Source organism: Dromaius novaehollandiae, chromosome 10, assembly GCF_036370855.1.
Source record: "Dromaius novaehollandiae isolate bDroNov1 chromosome 10, bDroNov1.hap1, whole genome shotgun sequence".
NCBI classification, from domain to species: domain Eukaryota; kingdom Metazoa; phylum Chordata; class Aves; order Casuariiformes; family Dromaiidae; genus Dromaius; species Dromaius novaehollandiae.
The window spans coordinates 21,967,133-21,983,918 of NC_088107.1; the positions used below are offsets into that span (position 1 = coordinate 21,967,133).

Below are 16,786 nucleotides of genomic sequence, written 5' to 3' on the forward strand. Positions count from 1 at the left end.
GCCAGCAATGCCGGCATGCCCACCTTGCGCTCAAACGTACGCTGTGGTTAGACTGTGTGCGGTAAAAGGGGTTGCAGGGAATTATTTATCTTACTGGAGATGTATAACTGTCCTAGCAGAAACATCCATTCTAATGGCCTCTTTCTTTTTCTTTCATTTTTTTCTTTTAAGAGGATCTTTGTTCTCTGAAGCTCTTTATTTCTCCATCACTACTTCCCATCACTCCTTAGAGAAAAAGCTGAATAAGAAAGAGTCAGACCTTGATTCACAACAGCTGAGAAAAGCTTACTGATTCAAGAAGGACCCGGGTTCCCAAACCTGCCCGTGACCCCGGCCCTGCTGTCCCTTTGGCTCTTCCGCAGCGGTCAGCGGAGGCTCCCGGAGGGCCGGAGCTGCCGGACAGCGTGCTGCCGCCAGCTGAAGAGCTCGCTACCAGCCGCTCACCAGCGCTGCTCTTGAGCCTACTGATGGCGTTTTTACTTCTGCCATTAGAAACCTGCTCCTAATCGCATCCTGCAAACCAGTATTTGTAGTAGTCCAGCTCAGTGCTAAGTTTCTTAGATACGCGCTGTAAGACTTTGAGACAGTCTTTGGTGCTTTGGCTTACGGGAGAAAAGGAATTTCCCCCGGGACAGCGTCGGACAAAGCGCGTGCCCAAGAGCCCCGCTCCATCGGAGCCAGCGGCTGGCCCTCGCGCCTCCGGCCGCAGCAGCCCGGCCAGACGCTCGTGCTAGGAAGGCAGACGCTCTGGAGGCTGCTGTGGCCGGCGGAGAGGGGCAGGCGCTCGCGGAGCAGACCTGTCCCCGGCGCAGCCGCCCGGCCGGAGAGGAAGCCCCACCGCTGCGCTCCGCCGGGGCTGCCGGCCCGCCCAGGCGTCGTGCGTGGGACAGACCCCGCGCTGAGCACGGCGCTAGACCGGCTCGGACGGTTGGCTGCTTGGTGGGGGGCCACGCTGAAGAGGATGCAAAAACAGCAAATCATTTTGGACCGAGCAAAACACATTTTCGCATTCACCTAACGCATTTTTTTATAAACGCCAGCAGCAGCAAAACTCTGTTTCAAAACAAAGCTGTAAGTTGGAAATAAAATGATGAATCCCGTGGGTTTAGAAAGACTTAGATAAAACATTCTTAAAAAGACTTTTTTTTTTTTTTCCACAGATCAAATACTACCACTATTTCCCGTGACCTCAAAATGCATTTTTTCAGGGCATTTGTACTCCTGGAAGACAGCTTCACTCATTTCTCCTCAACACCCTTTGCAAGCGAACCCTTGCTTTTCCCTCGCTCCCTCGCTCGTGTGACGGTGCTTTTCTCCCGCCGCTCGTGGCAATCAGAGCAGGTTCACACCTCCGGCCTGGCAAACGCCTCCCTCCTTTCGCCCCCCTCGCCTTTCCCTTGGTTTTCCACCGCGAGGCCGCTGCTCGCTCCCGGTGCCCGGCGCCGCTGCTCTGCAGCCCCTCGGGAAGGGGACGTGGCCGCCCTCCGTTTTCCAGGGTGTCGGTTACAGCAAACTGCCGGCGCAGCGCCGACGCGTAGCTGCAGCCGCCGGCGGCTGTGGGATCTCTCTGCGCAGAGCCTCGCGCCCAGGCGGAGCGGGGGAGCCTGAGGGACGTCCTCGCCCCCAGGAAAGCTGCCCGGGGCGGGCGCGGCGGGGAGGCACGGGCATCAGCACGGGTTTGAACTCGCTGCAGCTACCTAAGTCCTGACGTGCTGTTGGCGTGGAAGTGAAGCAAACACCACGAAGACACACTTCTTCATAGACAGCTAAGGTGGGAGGCTTCTCCTTCCTTTTTTCCCTTTCATTTTTCCTGCCCTATCAAAATTCACGTAAAAGTACAGAATCCTTAAAAAATTCTGCGGGGGTGAAGACAGACACCCCCTCTTGCGGGACGGGCGCGCTGCGGAGGGCTTCGTGGGAGCACTAGACGTGTCTCGCTGCTGTCGCTTATCTGCAGACGCACGGCGACGCAGCCGTCGGCCTGCTCAGCGAGCTGTCGGAAACGCGGTGCCCGCGCGGCGCCGGGTGCGGGGCCCGGGGGCTCGGCTGCAGCCCTGAAAAGCGTTTTCCGTTGCAAAGTGCAGCTCTGCAGCTACGCTTCCTGTGCGTGTGCGTGTGTGCATACATGTACATATATCTATACATATATATATGAGCCTCTACCCCCCTCAGAAGGTGCTGGAGAAATGTGGAACGTACTCTTTTAAATCTTTGTAACACCACAGGGTCATACCACAGTTTGACTCTGATTTTATCTGTTTGCGTTGTGCTGGCTCCGTCTGCATTTTGATCGCTCCCTCTCCTCCCGTGGCTGATCAAAGCGCATCGCTGCGCTTCTGCCTTTCTGCGCCAGCCGCGCACATGCACACACGGCAAGGAGCAGACTGGCATCACTTGACATCTCCCGGCTTCCTCATTTCAGTATCAACTGTTCACCAGAAGAGAAGCAGGTCTGGGGCTAGGGCGCTGAGCGGGTGCACGTCTCCGTGCGCGAGCAGGAGGTCAGCGCACGGAGCTGCCTGAAACTGCCCAATGCTATTTTTCACCAGCTTGGCTTTAGAAGAGACAGGTCTGTGGATGTGTTTCACTTTCCGCTTCGGCTGGGCTGCAGCAACAGCTTCAAAGCTCACGGCTGGTGCTGCTGCTCTCCTCTGCGAACAAACTTCTTGCTGAAGGATTCCTTCCCCTCCGTAAATCGATAATAATGACAGAGCTGCAGTTTAAAGATGCATTTTGGGTAAGTGAGCATTTCCTCTACATTTCCTCTGTTAAATGTGCCTATATTTAAAAATAATTTAAAATACAGCTTAGCTTTAAATAGAGTTTAAATCTAATTTAATACTTTCCTGTATTTTAAATTTAGCTTAGTAAAAAAGCAAATTTGCCTCCATGCAAAAACACACTGTCCAGGTAGTGTAAGTATTTGGTGTTAAACAGAAGGATGCTTGTAAAGAATGATGTCCAGCTCACACTCACTACTGACACTCCTGATCTCTAAGCTATGTCTGAAAACTGTTTTTGGAGCGGACATGGATTTGTCTGTCTCAGCGTCCTAACAGCACTCGCTTGCAGGGGGTACCCCTGTTTTTTAGGAGTGGCTCCTCCGAGCAGGTGACCTGCTGCTAATTACTGCATGAACTCTCTAGTTCTAGTGCTCGCACGCAGGATTTAGCGGCACCAGCAAAGCCAGCCAGCGTCACGCCAAAGGTCACTGCTCACCCGCGCCTGTTTTTACACGCAGAAGGGTGTGCGGGAGGCCTTTAGGTGTCCAGGAGTCCCGCGGCACCGTAGGTGGAAAAAACTGGCAGTGAGGTCCGAGCACGAAGCCCGAACGCTCACAGCTGGCTTAAAAACAGCGACTGCTAAAGCATGCGGGTGCGTTCGGTTCTTGTCATTCGACTTGCAGTTGCAGGATCTTTGGGCGTCATGTTTTCGCGCTCTTTCTCTGCAGTTACAAGAGGGGAAAAACCCTAGTCGTTCATCTTGCAAGTGTAACCTGAGTCTCTTGTAACTGCTTCTGGAGCTGGGGTTTTAAGGAAAAACCCAGCCAAGTTGGGAATACGGGGTGTTCCACGGGTGCCTCCCGTCCTGGCAAGCCTTTTTCCGATGCCAGGGACTGGCATATAAAAGGACACGAAGGCAGGCGAATTCCTCCTGCCATCTGCGCAGTAAGCTGGGTCGAACGGACCCTTGCCGGCGTACGTGCTTTTGTGCTGTTCTTCCCGTGCGCCCTCCCTCCGGGATAAACTCTCTCCTGCTAAGCAGACGGGCAGACCCAGGACGCGTTTCAGTAAACCACCTCCCTTCAGACGCTTCCAGGAATCCTCCCCGCCTCCCCTGCAGTGCTAGGCTTGAGCGGCTAAAAATAATGTAATGAGGAAATGCCGAAATTAATTTTCATTAGAAGAGCATTCACGGGTTCATTAGTTTCCATTGTCACCACACCTACAAGAGATTCTGCACACCTGTTCTTCCGCGGGGCTGCTGACCGCGCGGGCAAAAACACGGGGCAGCGGATAAAACGTCACCCAGCGCTGCCACAGGAACTGCAGCTTTTGCGTTTCTCCACTTCCTTCCAAGTTGTGCAATCTTACTTCAGAACGGATACATTTTGTATAGTTGCTGCGTCCAGTCATGGTGGCGAGAGCATAATCCCTGCTCAGCCCTGAGGTGCATGCCGTCTGCGAAGGAAAGCATCTTCGTTTCTAACGTTGTGTGGCTGGAAACTTTACATTGCCAGGCTTGATCAAAGCGGGTATGATGTACCCGCTGCACTATGGTAGTCATAGCTATGCAATAAACAGCATGTTTAAATGAAAACTTACAGGATATTGCACAATGTGGCAAAAGAGTACAGCTCTCCCCCCAGATCGCAAGATCAGCAGTTATTTTTGCATTAATAAGACTCTGTTGCACCCGTTAGTAAGACGGAAACGTATTTGCTCAGCCTGCTTCGGTGAGTAATTACTTCCTTTATTCAATCTCTATCATGAATGGAGACTATCTTTATGATTAAAAAACAAAAAGTATATTTGCATCGTAGTAGATCACTCAAAACAGATCCCCGATCTCTACAACCTGCCTGAGGACAACACTACCCCCGCCGCGACGCAGCCTGGCTAGGTATTCCTGGGCGACCACTCCCTGCTTTTATCCTCAGTAGGCTTTTAGACAGGCAGAAGTAGCCCGCGTACCCATCACACCATAAGATATGTACATTTTTGCAGTGAACACAAACCGTAAAAGCAGCAGATCTTCCCCGACTAGCAAAGCAATTGCATCCTTCATTCTCCTCCAAAGTCCCTGAAACTTCAAGAATAGGGCGTGCCGTCTCTCAGGAAAATGTAAGCCATTGCTTGTAACTGGCGTAATGCTTAATTTCTCTTTTCCCCTACTAAGTGTAGCAATGATAGGAGTGTACTAGAAGTTTTGCACTTTATCATGGCCTGTGCAAAAAATGCTGTATTTTTATGCTTTTTTTTTTTTTTTTTTTTTTTTTTTGCTTTTACATCCTCCACACACTCAGTAATGGTTTAAGGGAAGGTAGCTCAAAGCCCCCACTAAAATGTGTTCCTTCAGTGGAAGTTTCCATCCTCTGATAATATTTTTTTGAAAATTTTAGGGAGATTAAAATAAGAATCAGTTCTGATAGCCAGTGCAGGGCAATTACTAATAGATAAATATTCTGCTGTGCTGCTGTATAAATGCAACAGATGTTACCTGTCTTCTCTACCATCATATTAGACAGGTAGGCAAATTCCCACATTAATGAGGAGCATGTCTGCGATACCAGCTGAGTTTCTTGTTAACAGGGTGATGTTACTAGGCGGAGATCTGAGCAATGTTCAGTTTACTGTTACCAAAAACGGTAACCAAGATATTTTTTCCCCTTCTGTCATAAATACTGCCGATCTCCTTCTTGGCCTTGTTCCACATTCTGGTACTGGCCATTTGCTTTTCCACTGATTTTTTTTTCATTGCCTTTTCCTTCTATTTCCTTTTTCCCCAAGATTCTGCTCAACACCCCAGTTGCAAGCCTGTGAAACCTAACTGTTTCGGGCCAAGAGGTGGATAGGGCATTTACTGGCATCCTTCATCGCTTTCTCTTAGCCTTTTGGGAAGAAGGAATGAGGAAGACTTTTGGAGGAGGCATTTGGTTTTTGGGCAGGATCCAAAGTGCTCTGAGTTCAGCGGGAGCAAATCTATTCCCTTTGGTAGCTTTGAATGAAATGTGAGTGGCCAAGTCGATTCTGAAAATGTGTTATCAGCTCTTAATGCACTTACGATTTAAAAAAAAATATGCTGCACAGTGTGAATGCGTTTTCTTCCTCAGCTGTGGAACAAGCACAGGACTTACGGATTTTGATAGCTCAAATTTAGAAGCACTAGTGAGCTGGAGATATGGGCCAGCAAATAGGACACAGGCCTTGAACCTGAGATAGGAAGATTATTTCCTTGTCCTGCTGTGGACTTCTCTTCTGGCTTGGGTCAAGTTGCATTCCTTACCTCTCAAATAGCAGGACCCTACCTCCCTGAGCACTCTAAGATAAACCAGACCAAAGATTATCGTCAGATACTCTAGTAGTGGGAGCTGTCTAACTTCCTGAGATAAACAGCCTGTTATAAACAAAGATGCTTTCTTAATCTCTCTTATTTTGACTTTAGAGTATGTTCTATGGCAGGTTCAGCACAAAACCTGCTTCCTAGGTGAATCTTCCAACTGTTACTGTAGCTTTTTCACACAACGGTATGTTATACATGCCCCAAAAGATGTAATTAGTTTCATGAAAATTTTCACTTCTAATGAGACTGTAACCTGTGATACAAAAGCACAGAAATGACCATAAAAGATCCATAGAAAGTTATAGCAAAACTATTTTTTACGACTTACTATGCAATATACCAAAGAAATACAATAACATCAACGTTTTACTTAGAAAAGGAAGTCCTTTTTATACCAGGAGCCACTGCGCTCCCCTGTAGAGGCTGTATTGAGTTCAGAGCCCTGCAAACGGTTATGTTTAGTGGGGCTGCTGCTTGGGGCCGGGTCTGCGGGGCAGGTGGCCTGGCAGGTCTGTCGGCAGGTTGGGACCGGGTGCTGGGCTGGGGTCCTTCCCAGCCTCCGTCTCGCGGGGGGGGCTGAGCCCTGTAAGGGAAGGACGTCGTTCCCAAACATTTTTGTGCTGGCATTTAAGCCTTGCAAGTGGTTCGCCATTAACTTCTATTGGAATTGGAGTCTACCAGTTGTAACCGTATTTACTGACATGCGGCAAACTAAAATAAGTGATGTCAGGGCACGCTGGCGTACAGGCAGCCAGACGCTGTTGTCGATAGGTGCTGCGTCTCTCTGGACTGGAGAAAGCGTGACTGGGGGCCGATCTGTGGCCGTGCAGTGGCCCTGCTTATATCTAGAAGATGCCATTGGTGGTAGAGGTGTGTGGAAATGGAGAAGAAAGTGGGCACTGACTTTGAAAAGCAGAGCTGGCTGTCCAGCCGAAGGCTGTTTGTTGTGGGGTCAACTCCATCTCCACGGATTCTGCTGCTCTATCCATGTTTTACATCAACTTTCTTCCTACATTCCCCCACAACGGGAAATAGCTGATCTAGGAAGGATCTTTGCTCCCTGGGACAGCGAGAAGCATCCTGCGAAGGCGATTGCAATTTCAGAACAGTCACTGAAACCACGAGAAATCACAAGAAGGAAACTTGATTAGTTGTTGTGGCTATGGAAATACTGGTGCTTTCAGGAATCACTTCTGAGCAGAACACAACAGAACAGCTGAAATGAAACTCAAGTGAACCAGCGCTCCCAGGACAGGTATTAACAGTGAGACAAGCACACCGACGGCTACGTCAACCTCCCACATTCCTAAACCACCACCTAGGAGGGTGTGCAGGGGCCCGAAGTGCAGCACATCTAGGGTGGTTCACAGAATCACAGAGTAGCCGAGGTTGGAAGGTGCCTGTGGGACCGCCTGGTCCAACCCCGCTCAAGCTGGGTCAGCTAAAGCAAGCTGCCGGGACCCTGCTCAAAGTCTCCAAGGATGGAGATTCCACAGCCTCTCTGGGAAACATTTCAGTGTTTGACCATCCTTACAGTAAAAAAGTTTTTTCTTATGATTAAATGGCACGTCTTGGGTTTCAGTCTATGCGCGTTAGCTCTCGCCCTGTCACTGGATGCCACTGAGAAGAGTCCAGCTCCATCTCCCAGCGCTCTCAGCCTCTCCTCGTAGGAGAGATTCTCCAGGGCGAATCTCAGATTCTCCTTGTGAATCTCATTTCGGCGTATTTTTTCTCCCAGGATTGGGTGATTCATTGGCCTTCCCTTTCCTCCCTCGAGCCTTGCACAACGCAGTGGAGCAGAGCAGAACAGCACCAACCCTCTTTTGTCAAAGTCTGCAGTCGCTAACCAGGGGCACGAACCTTTCGTTGCTTTGCAGGCATGGTGGAACGCTCTGAATTTCAATCCAGTTAAATTTACTGCATATTTGTATGGAAGGCAAAATAGGCTGCTTTGTAAACAGAATTTTTTGTTTTGTTCTTCAGCTCCTTTGAGCTCAAAAGCACCTTGTTCTGACTTTACTTTCATGCCACAGTGCAGCAAGGTATTTTCTGGCTGGCAGATGGCACATAAAACACTTGTTTCATCCCCTGTTTTATCTAGTTTTTGTAATAAAATATTTCTCAGCAGCCGCAGTTCAGTAACACATGAAGTTCAGGGTGTTGTACAGGCAGAGTTTCCGGATTCGAGTCTGGGATGGGGTGAGGGCCGGGGTGCAAGGCTCTGCGCTGGAATCAGCGTAGCTTAGGGTGTCAAGAAAAATAAATGTTGAAAACATGCATCCAGATCCCAACATCTTTTCAGTTCCCCAAAGAATTTCTCCTTTACTAAAAAAGGAGTTCAGTACTTCTTCAATGTAGTGGGAAAACGTCACTGAACAAGATTGAGGAATTGAAAAGTTCCATAGCTGTTGGTAAAGCGCTCTTGGTGCAACCTCATTTTTGCTTCAAACGAAAGATCAGTGGTTGCTGATAAGCTATAAGCCTTGAGAATTAAAGACTGAGCAGCAAAGGGTTCAGGCTGATTTAGAGACACTAGCTCCTGTTTTTCTATTTAAATACAAGAATAAATTAAAACCAACCAACAAACAAACTTTTTTCCTTTTAAAAAGCAGCTTTTCAAACCGAGATGCTGTCCAAGCCTAATTAATTTCTAAAAAAGAAGAAAAATGAAAAACAAAGGATGGGGGAAAAGGCAAGAAGGACTGGGTAGATGAAAGCTGATGGAGGAAGAGGCAGAAGGAGAAGCGTCGTGCCCTGGTGGCTGCTGCTCGCGGGAGGGAGAGCCCAGGAGCATCGGGAAGCCACCGGCAGCCCCTGGCCCTCCTCGGCCCGGGGCACGTGCAAAGGGAAGAGCTGACGCAACTGAGCTGCTGCGGGCAGAGCTGGCCAGGATTTGTGCTTCTGAAAAAATGTTTTGCGGAGAAAAGACCTCAGACGAGGCAGCAGCCTGGTGTGCTAGGTGCTCCGCGGGAAGGGGGGCGCGTGGCTTGGCCTGGGAGCTGGAGCTGGTGCTCCTGCAAGCTGCCTCCCCCGGCTGGAGCTCGGGCAGGAGCTCTCCCTGCTGCGGCAGGTATTCCCTCATACACTAGTAAAAGAGCTAGCGAACAGAGAGATTAAAATAAAACCCCTCCCTACATAGACAGCAGACGGTGGCGAGGGTGCCAGCTCAGGCAGGGGGATGTCCCAGCTGGAGCTGCCTGATCCACAGCAAGTTTTATCTTTAGAGCAGTGTGAGATTCTGCCTTTTTTTTTTCTTTTTTGGTCAAGAGGTGAAGCATGGACATTTTAAACATTAAAAAACCAATTGCAGGGCATGAGATCTGTTTTTCAGCCTGCTCTAGTAGCGATAGCAGCTCATTTCAGGCGAGAGAAGCTTACGGGAAAACAAAACACGCCTAAGGCACGTAGTGCTCAGTGAAACACAGATTTCCTTCTTGCTGGTTAAAACACCAGGCAATTCTGCGTGAACGAATACCCTTGGCCTCGCCGTAGGGCTAAGGCAATAATTTTAAGAGCTTAAATGGTATGAAAGTAAATGTGGTTAGGCTGGTGCAATCTCTTAGTGTGCATCCGCTTACACAAGCCGGGCCCATTTTCTGTAGCCTGGGAGCTCACGGCAGAGTGGGGTACATCCAGCTGAATATCTCGCTGATTGAGAAATCCCTATCAAGACAGAACTAATTTATTTTGTATTATTTGTGTATAAGGCAGGAGAGAAATTTATGGAGACTGTGCTTGCAATCACAGAGAAGTATCTTCCAGAAGCAAATATAACACTGATACAGTTGTCCCATCTGGACAAACTGCTAGAACTGAATTAAATGAACCCCCTTTGGGAGCTTCTACAAGTCTAAAGTTGATTTTCTTCTGTCAGATTGCACAACCCCTCCACCCCAAGTCTGTGATATGCCATCCTAACAAAGAATATGTTGCATCATATTGAGTAACAGGATATGTTGAAAATGATTGTTTAGGTGGTAAAGATCTCTTGTAAAATGGAATTGGCAATATCTAGCTATCCAAATAGTCCTCCCTAAGAAATGAATTAAACCTTTAATTTGTTCCCCTTGCACAACAAGACTCTGGGAAGATCTGCTGACGCTTTGTCCTTCCCCTGCACCAGGGAAGGCCACCAGCAGAACGGCCGGCTCCTCTTGCCAGGGAACCGGGGAGCGTGCGTGAAGCAGCATGTTGTATTCAGTGGCTTTTTCAGGACTAACAAGAAACTTTTGTAAGTTTTCTAAGACAGGGAGGAGGAGGGCAGATAGGTTTGGTACTGAATTAATGAGCAGCTAAGCAGGTCTGGTTCTAGCGGCTCTACATGGCCTTTAAACTCTTGTCTGTGGACCTGAACCACCGTGCGGTGGTTTGGGCCTGAGCCCACAGTGTTTGCAGGAGGAAAGAAGCTCTCTCACAAAGCAGAAGAGACCTGCAAGCAAATAAACTAAAGAGGAATAGAAACAGAAATGTAAAAATGATTTTAAAAGTCCTATAAACTCTGCCATTATTTTGTATAAAACAGAAGTATCCTCTACTTCCAAAATTCTGTTTCTCTTTATTTTGCTTTCAGTTTCTCTCATGTAGCTAATGTTATTCAGTAAGAGACTCGAGAAATATCTGATCTCACCACTGACATGTTTATCTATGTGACTCGGGAAGGCACCAAGGCAAACCAGCACAGTGCTTCAGCCTCTGACTACAAAAGAAAGGTGCAAATGCTCTTGGCAGGTCTCTCTGTTCCCCTACTTTATGAGTTAAGCTGATGCCTAAAGTCACCACACACGAAAAGTTAAAGGGATGCCACCACTTCCAATAGGTGCACTATAGACCCTTCAAGCTCCGATTTAAAACTGGTGAGGGATTTTGTTTCCTCTTGTTCCATTTCTCATTATCTCCATCATAAAGCTGTTCCAGAAGTCTTTTATACCAGAATTTCCTGAATGGATTCTTAACATTTTTGTCCCACTATTTTTGTGCTGCACATCTGGCTGCTGGCCTCTTTGTCCTGTTGCTAGCACAGGAAAACTGCCAGGGGTCTGGACTGCTGGGTGACAGGAGCACGTCGTGCCCGAAGGCGGTAGGGAACATCCGGAGACCCTCGAGACCTGCAGGAACTTCAGGTCAAGGCCAGAATCAGTGGAAGCGGAAATGGGCAAATAAAAGCATAATCCGAACCTGCTAGAACACATGCAGCTCAAGAGAGGCTGCATTACGTTTTCCCTGGCTGCTTTGTAACACAACGCATTTGGAACAAAACAAGACACGACAGCATCACAAAACAAAAAACGATGCACTTCTTTGTGCTTCTTTACTCTTTCTCCTGCTTAGCACAAAGCAGGTGTTCTTATGAGAAAGGTCAGCGCAAAGTTTCCACTTCCTCACTTTGCTGGTGCTCTTTGTGGATGATTCACAAGTTTAGGCATTAGGAGAGATGGGCAGGTGGGTAACCGAAAGGATGTGATATTATGTCATGTCTCTGTTTCTGCCTTCCAAAAGCTCCCTCCACGTAACATTTGGAAGAAGCTGGAAGTTCAAAGATCACCCTGTCACGTTCTCCACTCCTCCGGTAAAAACTGGGAGGACTGATTTCATGGTTAATGATGTTATGAAATTAAAACCACTCCTATCCAAAAAGAAACAAAACAAACCAAAAAAACCTAAAAAACTAGCAATCTTTACAAAAAGAACAAAAATTAACCAGTGGTTTTTCTTCTCTAGGAAACTTTGTGCATTCTCAGACTGTTATTCAAAGTATTAAGAGAGAAGGCTAAAACACAGGTAATGAGCTCACGCAGAGTCCTTATTACACAACGGCACTGAGACTTCCCCAGTCTGTTCCCAGTTTGCCATCAGCTCCCAGCCAACAAACAGCCCGCAAAGGGCGAGGAGGCTCTTGAGAACTGTCACTTGGTAGCTGCGCAACCAACAGGGTGATTAAAATTTGAAAAAGCCAGACTACATACTATGACTATAAGAATGCCTCATACACGAGACATGAGCAGCCCAGGACGCGAGCGAGGCGGGGGAAGGCTAAGGAAGCTGAGGAGTGAATTCCTCCGTCAGCAGAGGTCTAAAACAACAATTTCCTTCTCCGAGCAAACCTGCAACGTCCCAGAGAGTGAAACACCACTGGGAAACTAATAGTTTGCTCAGTGCTGCCAATTTTGCAATGCTGCCATGAAGTTTGTGAAATATCAACTTAAATTTGTTTCTGGAAATCTTAGCTCCTGCAGATTTGGAGTCTGATGAGAATCTCTGCTTTCATTTTAAGATCTCTAGCCTAGTTTGTTATATAGAGAAGTGCAAAACTGTAATCTAGCAACTCAGCAACTGGAACGGTGCAAATCCGCAAATCCCATGCTTTTTCCACCTAATTTTTGAAGGCCTCATTCAAGATTTGCGTCTGTGCTATGTTTGGCAGCACTGTTTGCTCCCCATGAAACGTACTGCATAACAGATTAGGTAGCAAAGGCTGTAGTGTAACTGCAACCTAAGCCTCGTGTTAAAAATGCCCAAGTCAACCTCTGAAATTAGCACAAAAAAGTCTCCAGATCGTCAGCTACATCCTTCACACACACCTATGATTCTGAGGTGCAAGGACTGAATTTCCAAGAAATGAAAGTATTTGCGACGTTAGTTCACCCCGCTCCAGCCCGCCCACTGCTCTTTGCTCTTTTCAGCTTACGTGAAAAAAATATTTACTTTTAGAAGAAGTATTGTTTTTTAAATCTGTGTAAAAGCTGCCGTGACTTCAGTCTTGGAAAGCACGGACAGCCGTGCCCTTTCAGCCGATTCCAACTAGCTCCAGCCAGTGGGAAAAGGAGCTCCCATGCTGTAAAGCAGCAGGCAGCATCGACACGTGCTTTCAGACTCCCTGACTGGTTTCCACCACACGACGATTTGCACCTAAGGGCTTGCAGCACGCCAAGCACGGCCCGGCGGAGACGGCCTCGGCTGCAGGCTCCCGCGGCAGCGCTGCTCTGTCCTCCGCGCTGGTAACCGCCCCTTGACGTGTGCTCGCCTCCGAACGCGATCGCACGGCTCGGTTCTCAGCTGCTGACCCCTTCCAGGACGGGGCAGGCGGAGGACCCGGGTTTCTGCTGGGCAAAGAGGCTCTCTGCCGCGTGGCGCGAGGCGGCGCGGAGCAGCACCTCGTGGTGCGGGAGGGAGGCAACGCCCCGCGGCTGCGCGTGGCGGCCCAGGCCCAGGCCCAGGCCCAGGCCCAGGCTGAGGTCGAGGCGCCCCTCCTCAGCGCCGCCTCGCAGGCCGGGGCCGCGGCCGGCATTTGAACGGTGACTTGGACATCGCCTGTTCTTGCTGAACTTGCTTCATCCATCTCCACGCAGCTCCAGGGGTGCTGCACGCTACCCGTGTTGCATCACAAGCAGCGTAGTCCGAGGGTGGCCCAGGGAAGGAGCAGTGCATTTCCTAAACCACCGACACGGGGCGTGTTGTCATGTGAATAAATCCCTAGCAATGCTAGGAAATTTTAAAGCATCCCAGAAAAACATACAAAACAAGTGATTCACTTACAGTGGAAGACCGTGACAGGATAGAAAACATCCAGCCCACTCGAATATACTTTGAGATGACAAAGCTCGTTTGACTGCTGGCTATGAAATGTGTTTGCTGCTCTCCTACGGTACGTACCCAGGCCGTGGTAGAGCACCTGAAGGGGAGAGAGGCAGAAAAAGAGATCAAAGTCTAGAAACACTCCTTTGAAGCAGTGCCATTAACAGTAATACAACAGAGTGATAAAATTCACTGATACAACTCCGAGAGAGCAGCTCTCCATCTCTGCAGCCTGTCACTGAGCTATCGTGTACGACACAGCTGCGGGCAGCATGGATTTTCCCCTGACGAAAGGAAAAGGTACCGGCAGGACGATGCTTGTTCAAACTCACTGTCGCCAATTCTCTCTAAACGTCTTTCTCACAGCCAATAATTATTGCATTTATAAGCCTGTAAAAACGAATCTTGACGTTTTGTTGTACTAAAATGGTCAAGATTTGAATCGTCACCTAAACCAGATAAACTATGATGCAAACAAGAGTGGAGTGGAGTTAAAAAAAATTTCTTTCTTTCCTTTTTTTTTTTTTTTTTTAATTTGTATGAACACTTTATTGAGATGATTTAGCAACATTTTTCATTCTCAGTCTAAAACCCATCCTGGTAATACTTCTGATAAAAGTCTTGGGAAAACGCCAGTAAAAACAAAGAGTAGCAATGCCCTTGTAGAGGTAACTATTTTCAAAATTAAGACTTTTTAAAAATAATATTTGCAGATAACAAATTTCAAGTAATTCCTAAATGAAGGACAGTTAGGCTAAGAGAAAATCTGATGTCTGTGCTGTAACTGTCAGGGTTAGTGCTGTCACTGGCAGCAGTCCGACCCTCCCCTAGACGCACAAACCAGCTCCATGCAGCTTTCGGTATCCTCTTTACCGCCACGGTAGCTCAGCGCCATCCTGCCATGCATCACGCAGCGCAATGGGGGTCTGCCATGTAGATCTTTCTTTTCCAGCCCTTCTTTCCAGCTGCTTTCCAGGAAGGGCAGTGCTGTGGCCCTGTCGCATCGTGGGGGTTACTCTCCCTGCACGCCAGCTAGGACGCAGCTCCTTGCAAAAAGCAAGGGAGCAGAGAAGGGCGGGTGGAGGCAGCGAAGAGGCCGCTCTTGCTGACAGCCAGAGCTGCAGCTCCGCTGAGCAATGCAGCAAACGGGGCTGAGAGCAGAGTGTCATTCCCCAAAGCACTTCCCGGGGGAGATGTTAAGGTGCTGGTAAGCCAGCACGTCTTGCGGGAGCAGGCAGAGGTGTGAATGGCGGTGAGTAAGCTATCTCTAGAAAAGCTCTGGGTAGGCATGCCAGGTCACTGGGACGGCTTTAGAAATGCTCTGACAAAACCAGAGCAGCCCCCAGTCCTGACAGCACAACCAGAACGACTTGATCGATTCACATCACTTTCTGAACATTAGTAGTCAGATGAGCAAGTCTTCCAGTTTAGCTAGTGCTTTGCACAGGAACCTGGATATTTTTGCTTCAATTCAACTTATTCTAACAGCCATGTACCAAAACCATGTTTTAATTACCAACAAAGTATTTTTAGTATTTTCTACTCCGTATCACTGCAATAATACCCTTCAAAATTTCAAAACACAGACGCTTGCTCTTCAAAAAATCATGATGCAGTCACCTTCTAAGCACCCAGCAGCGTAAGGCACAGAGAATAGAGCCGTGAGGCTCATTCTCAGTTAGCTAAAAACACAAGAATTAGCACAAGATTCCTCAGCTTTAGGCCACCAGGAGGTAAGAAAACCTCTCAGCTATCTTCATACTGAACTTTCTAACCTGTGGGCAGGGAACTGACACCATCAAGCTTCCCACTTGCAGCCTTCTTCACATAATCAGAATCCTCCGAGCCCCTCTCTAACGAGTCCATATATCATTGCACACCTCAGAGCCACTGTGAATAATCTTTCCCACAATTAACTCCTGGGGTTTACCTGTGTGATTGCCTACGCAGATGGAAAACCATGGCTGCAAAGCACCTTTCTGCTCTGGTACTAATGTGCAGGAGCAGCAGCATCTTTAAGCTGCAGGGAAAAAAGAAATGGAAAGAAGAAAGTCTATCCCAACGTGTTATCGACACCTCTGCTTGCAGTCTTCCATGCTTCCTCTCACATCCCGAGGAAAGGCTATTCTGGTTAAAGTACAGCATAAAATTTGTGCTTTTCAGTCTCATGCTCCCTTTCACATCTCTCTCATCTCCGAAGGGAACAGCATTGCTCATTGCCTTGGAGGGAAGCAACTCTTGCAAACACAAACAGGAGAGGAAATAAATGCTGCCTCTCCATTAGCTGTGATTCTCCCTGTGAGGAGAAAAACCCTGGGCTCTAGTGCAGAGACCAAAGTGCATACAAAGTACTAATGGAAAAAACCCAGAACAGTACAAATCTGCCGGTAACACTGAAATCCTTTTGTCACGCACTTTTGTTATTAGTGATTACAGGTCTGTTGGACAACGCAGCTTAACTAATCCTTTTTGTTAAAATGACAATGAGTAAATCCTCTTTCATATTCATGCGTGTTTTGACTAAGTGGAATCACTTTCTTAGCAATGAGACAAATTACTGATGGTGATTCAAATCACTCACTTCCAGGCCACTATTAAGAATTTGTTGCAAACAACATTTTACACGTTTAATTAATTTATTTATTATCTAATTAAACCGTTTTTCCATTTTCTAAAATAAATTAAGTAACTCAATTAGTTCATCATTTTAACACAAGGAAGTATATAACCATCCCAGAGAAGTAATGATCTCTATAATTTTCAATTAAGAAACAAAACTATTATTCAAGTATATCTGTTCCATTGCTTACGCCATTGTGAGACTAGCAATTGGAAGCAGGAACTCTTAATGTAGTGAGGTAGGTGGATCTCCTAGCACGTTATTGGCAAGAAAGTTGATCAGTTTATTTTTATACTGCATATTAAAGGATTAGTTAATATTGAGCACCTGGACAATTTAGAGTGACTTTATGAATGAATGATTTTTGGACATCAGTATTTTGTCATCCTAACTGTTTATCTTCAACATCAGGCTGACTATTTACAGGCTCTGCTCTTCATCTCCCGTTCAGGAACTTCAGTCAGAGATCTGAAAACCAGGGTGGGGACTATAAACTCTCTCAACGCCCACAAAAACTTGAGAACCCCAGGC

General features: G+C 47.6%; 1 protein-coding gene across 1 annotated transcript in view; it reads left to right on the forward strand.

Moving 5' to 3' along the window:
* Positions 1-2,162: 2,162 nt before the first annotated feature.
* The window catches only part of PSTPIP1 (proline-serine-threonine phosphatase interacting protein 1), a 60,887-nt gene continuing 46,263 nt past the window's right edge, over positions 2,163-16,786 (forward strand). Inside the window, exon 1 of the mRNA XM_026109460.2 lies at positions 2,163-2,737. Within this exon, the coding sequence (XP_025965245.1) occupies positions 2,705-2,737 (33 nt within the window). The 5' untranslated portion in view covers positions 2,163-2,704. The remainder of the gene's footprint in view (positions 2,738-16,786) is intronic.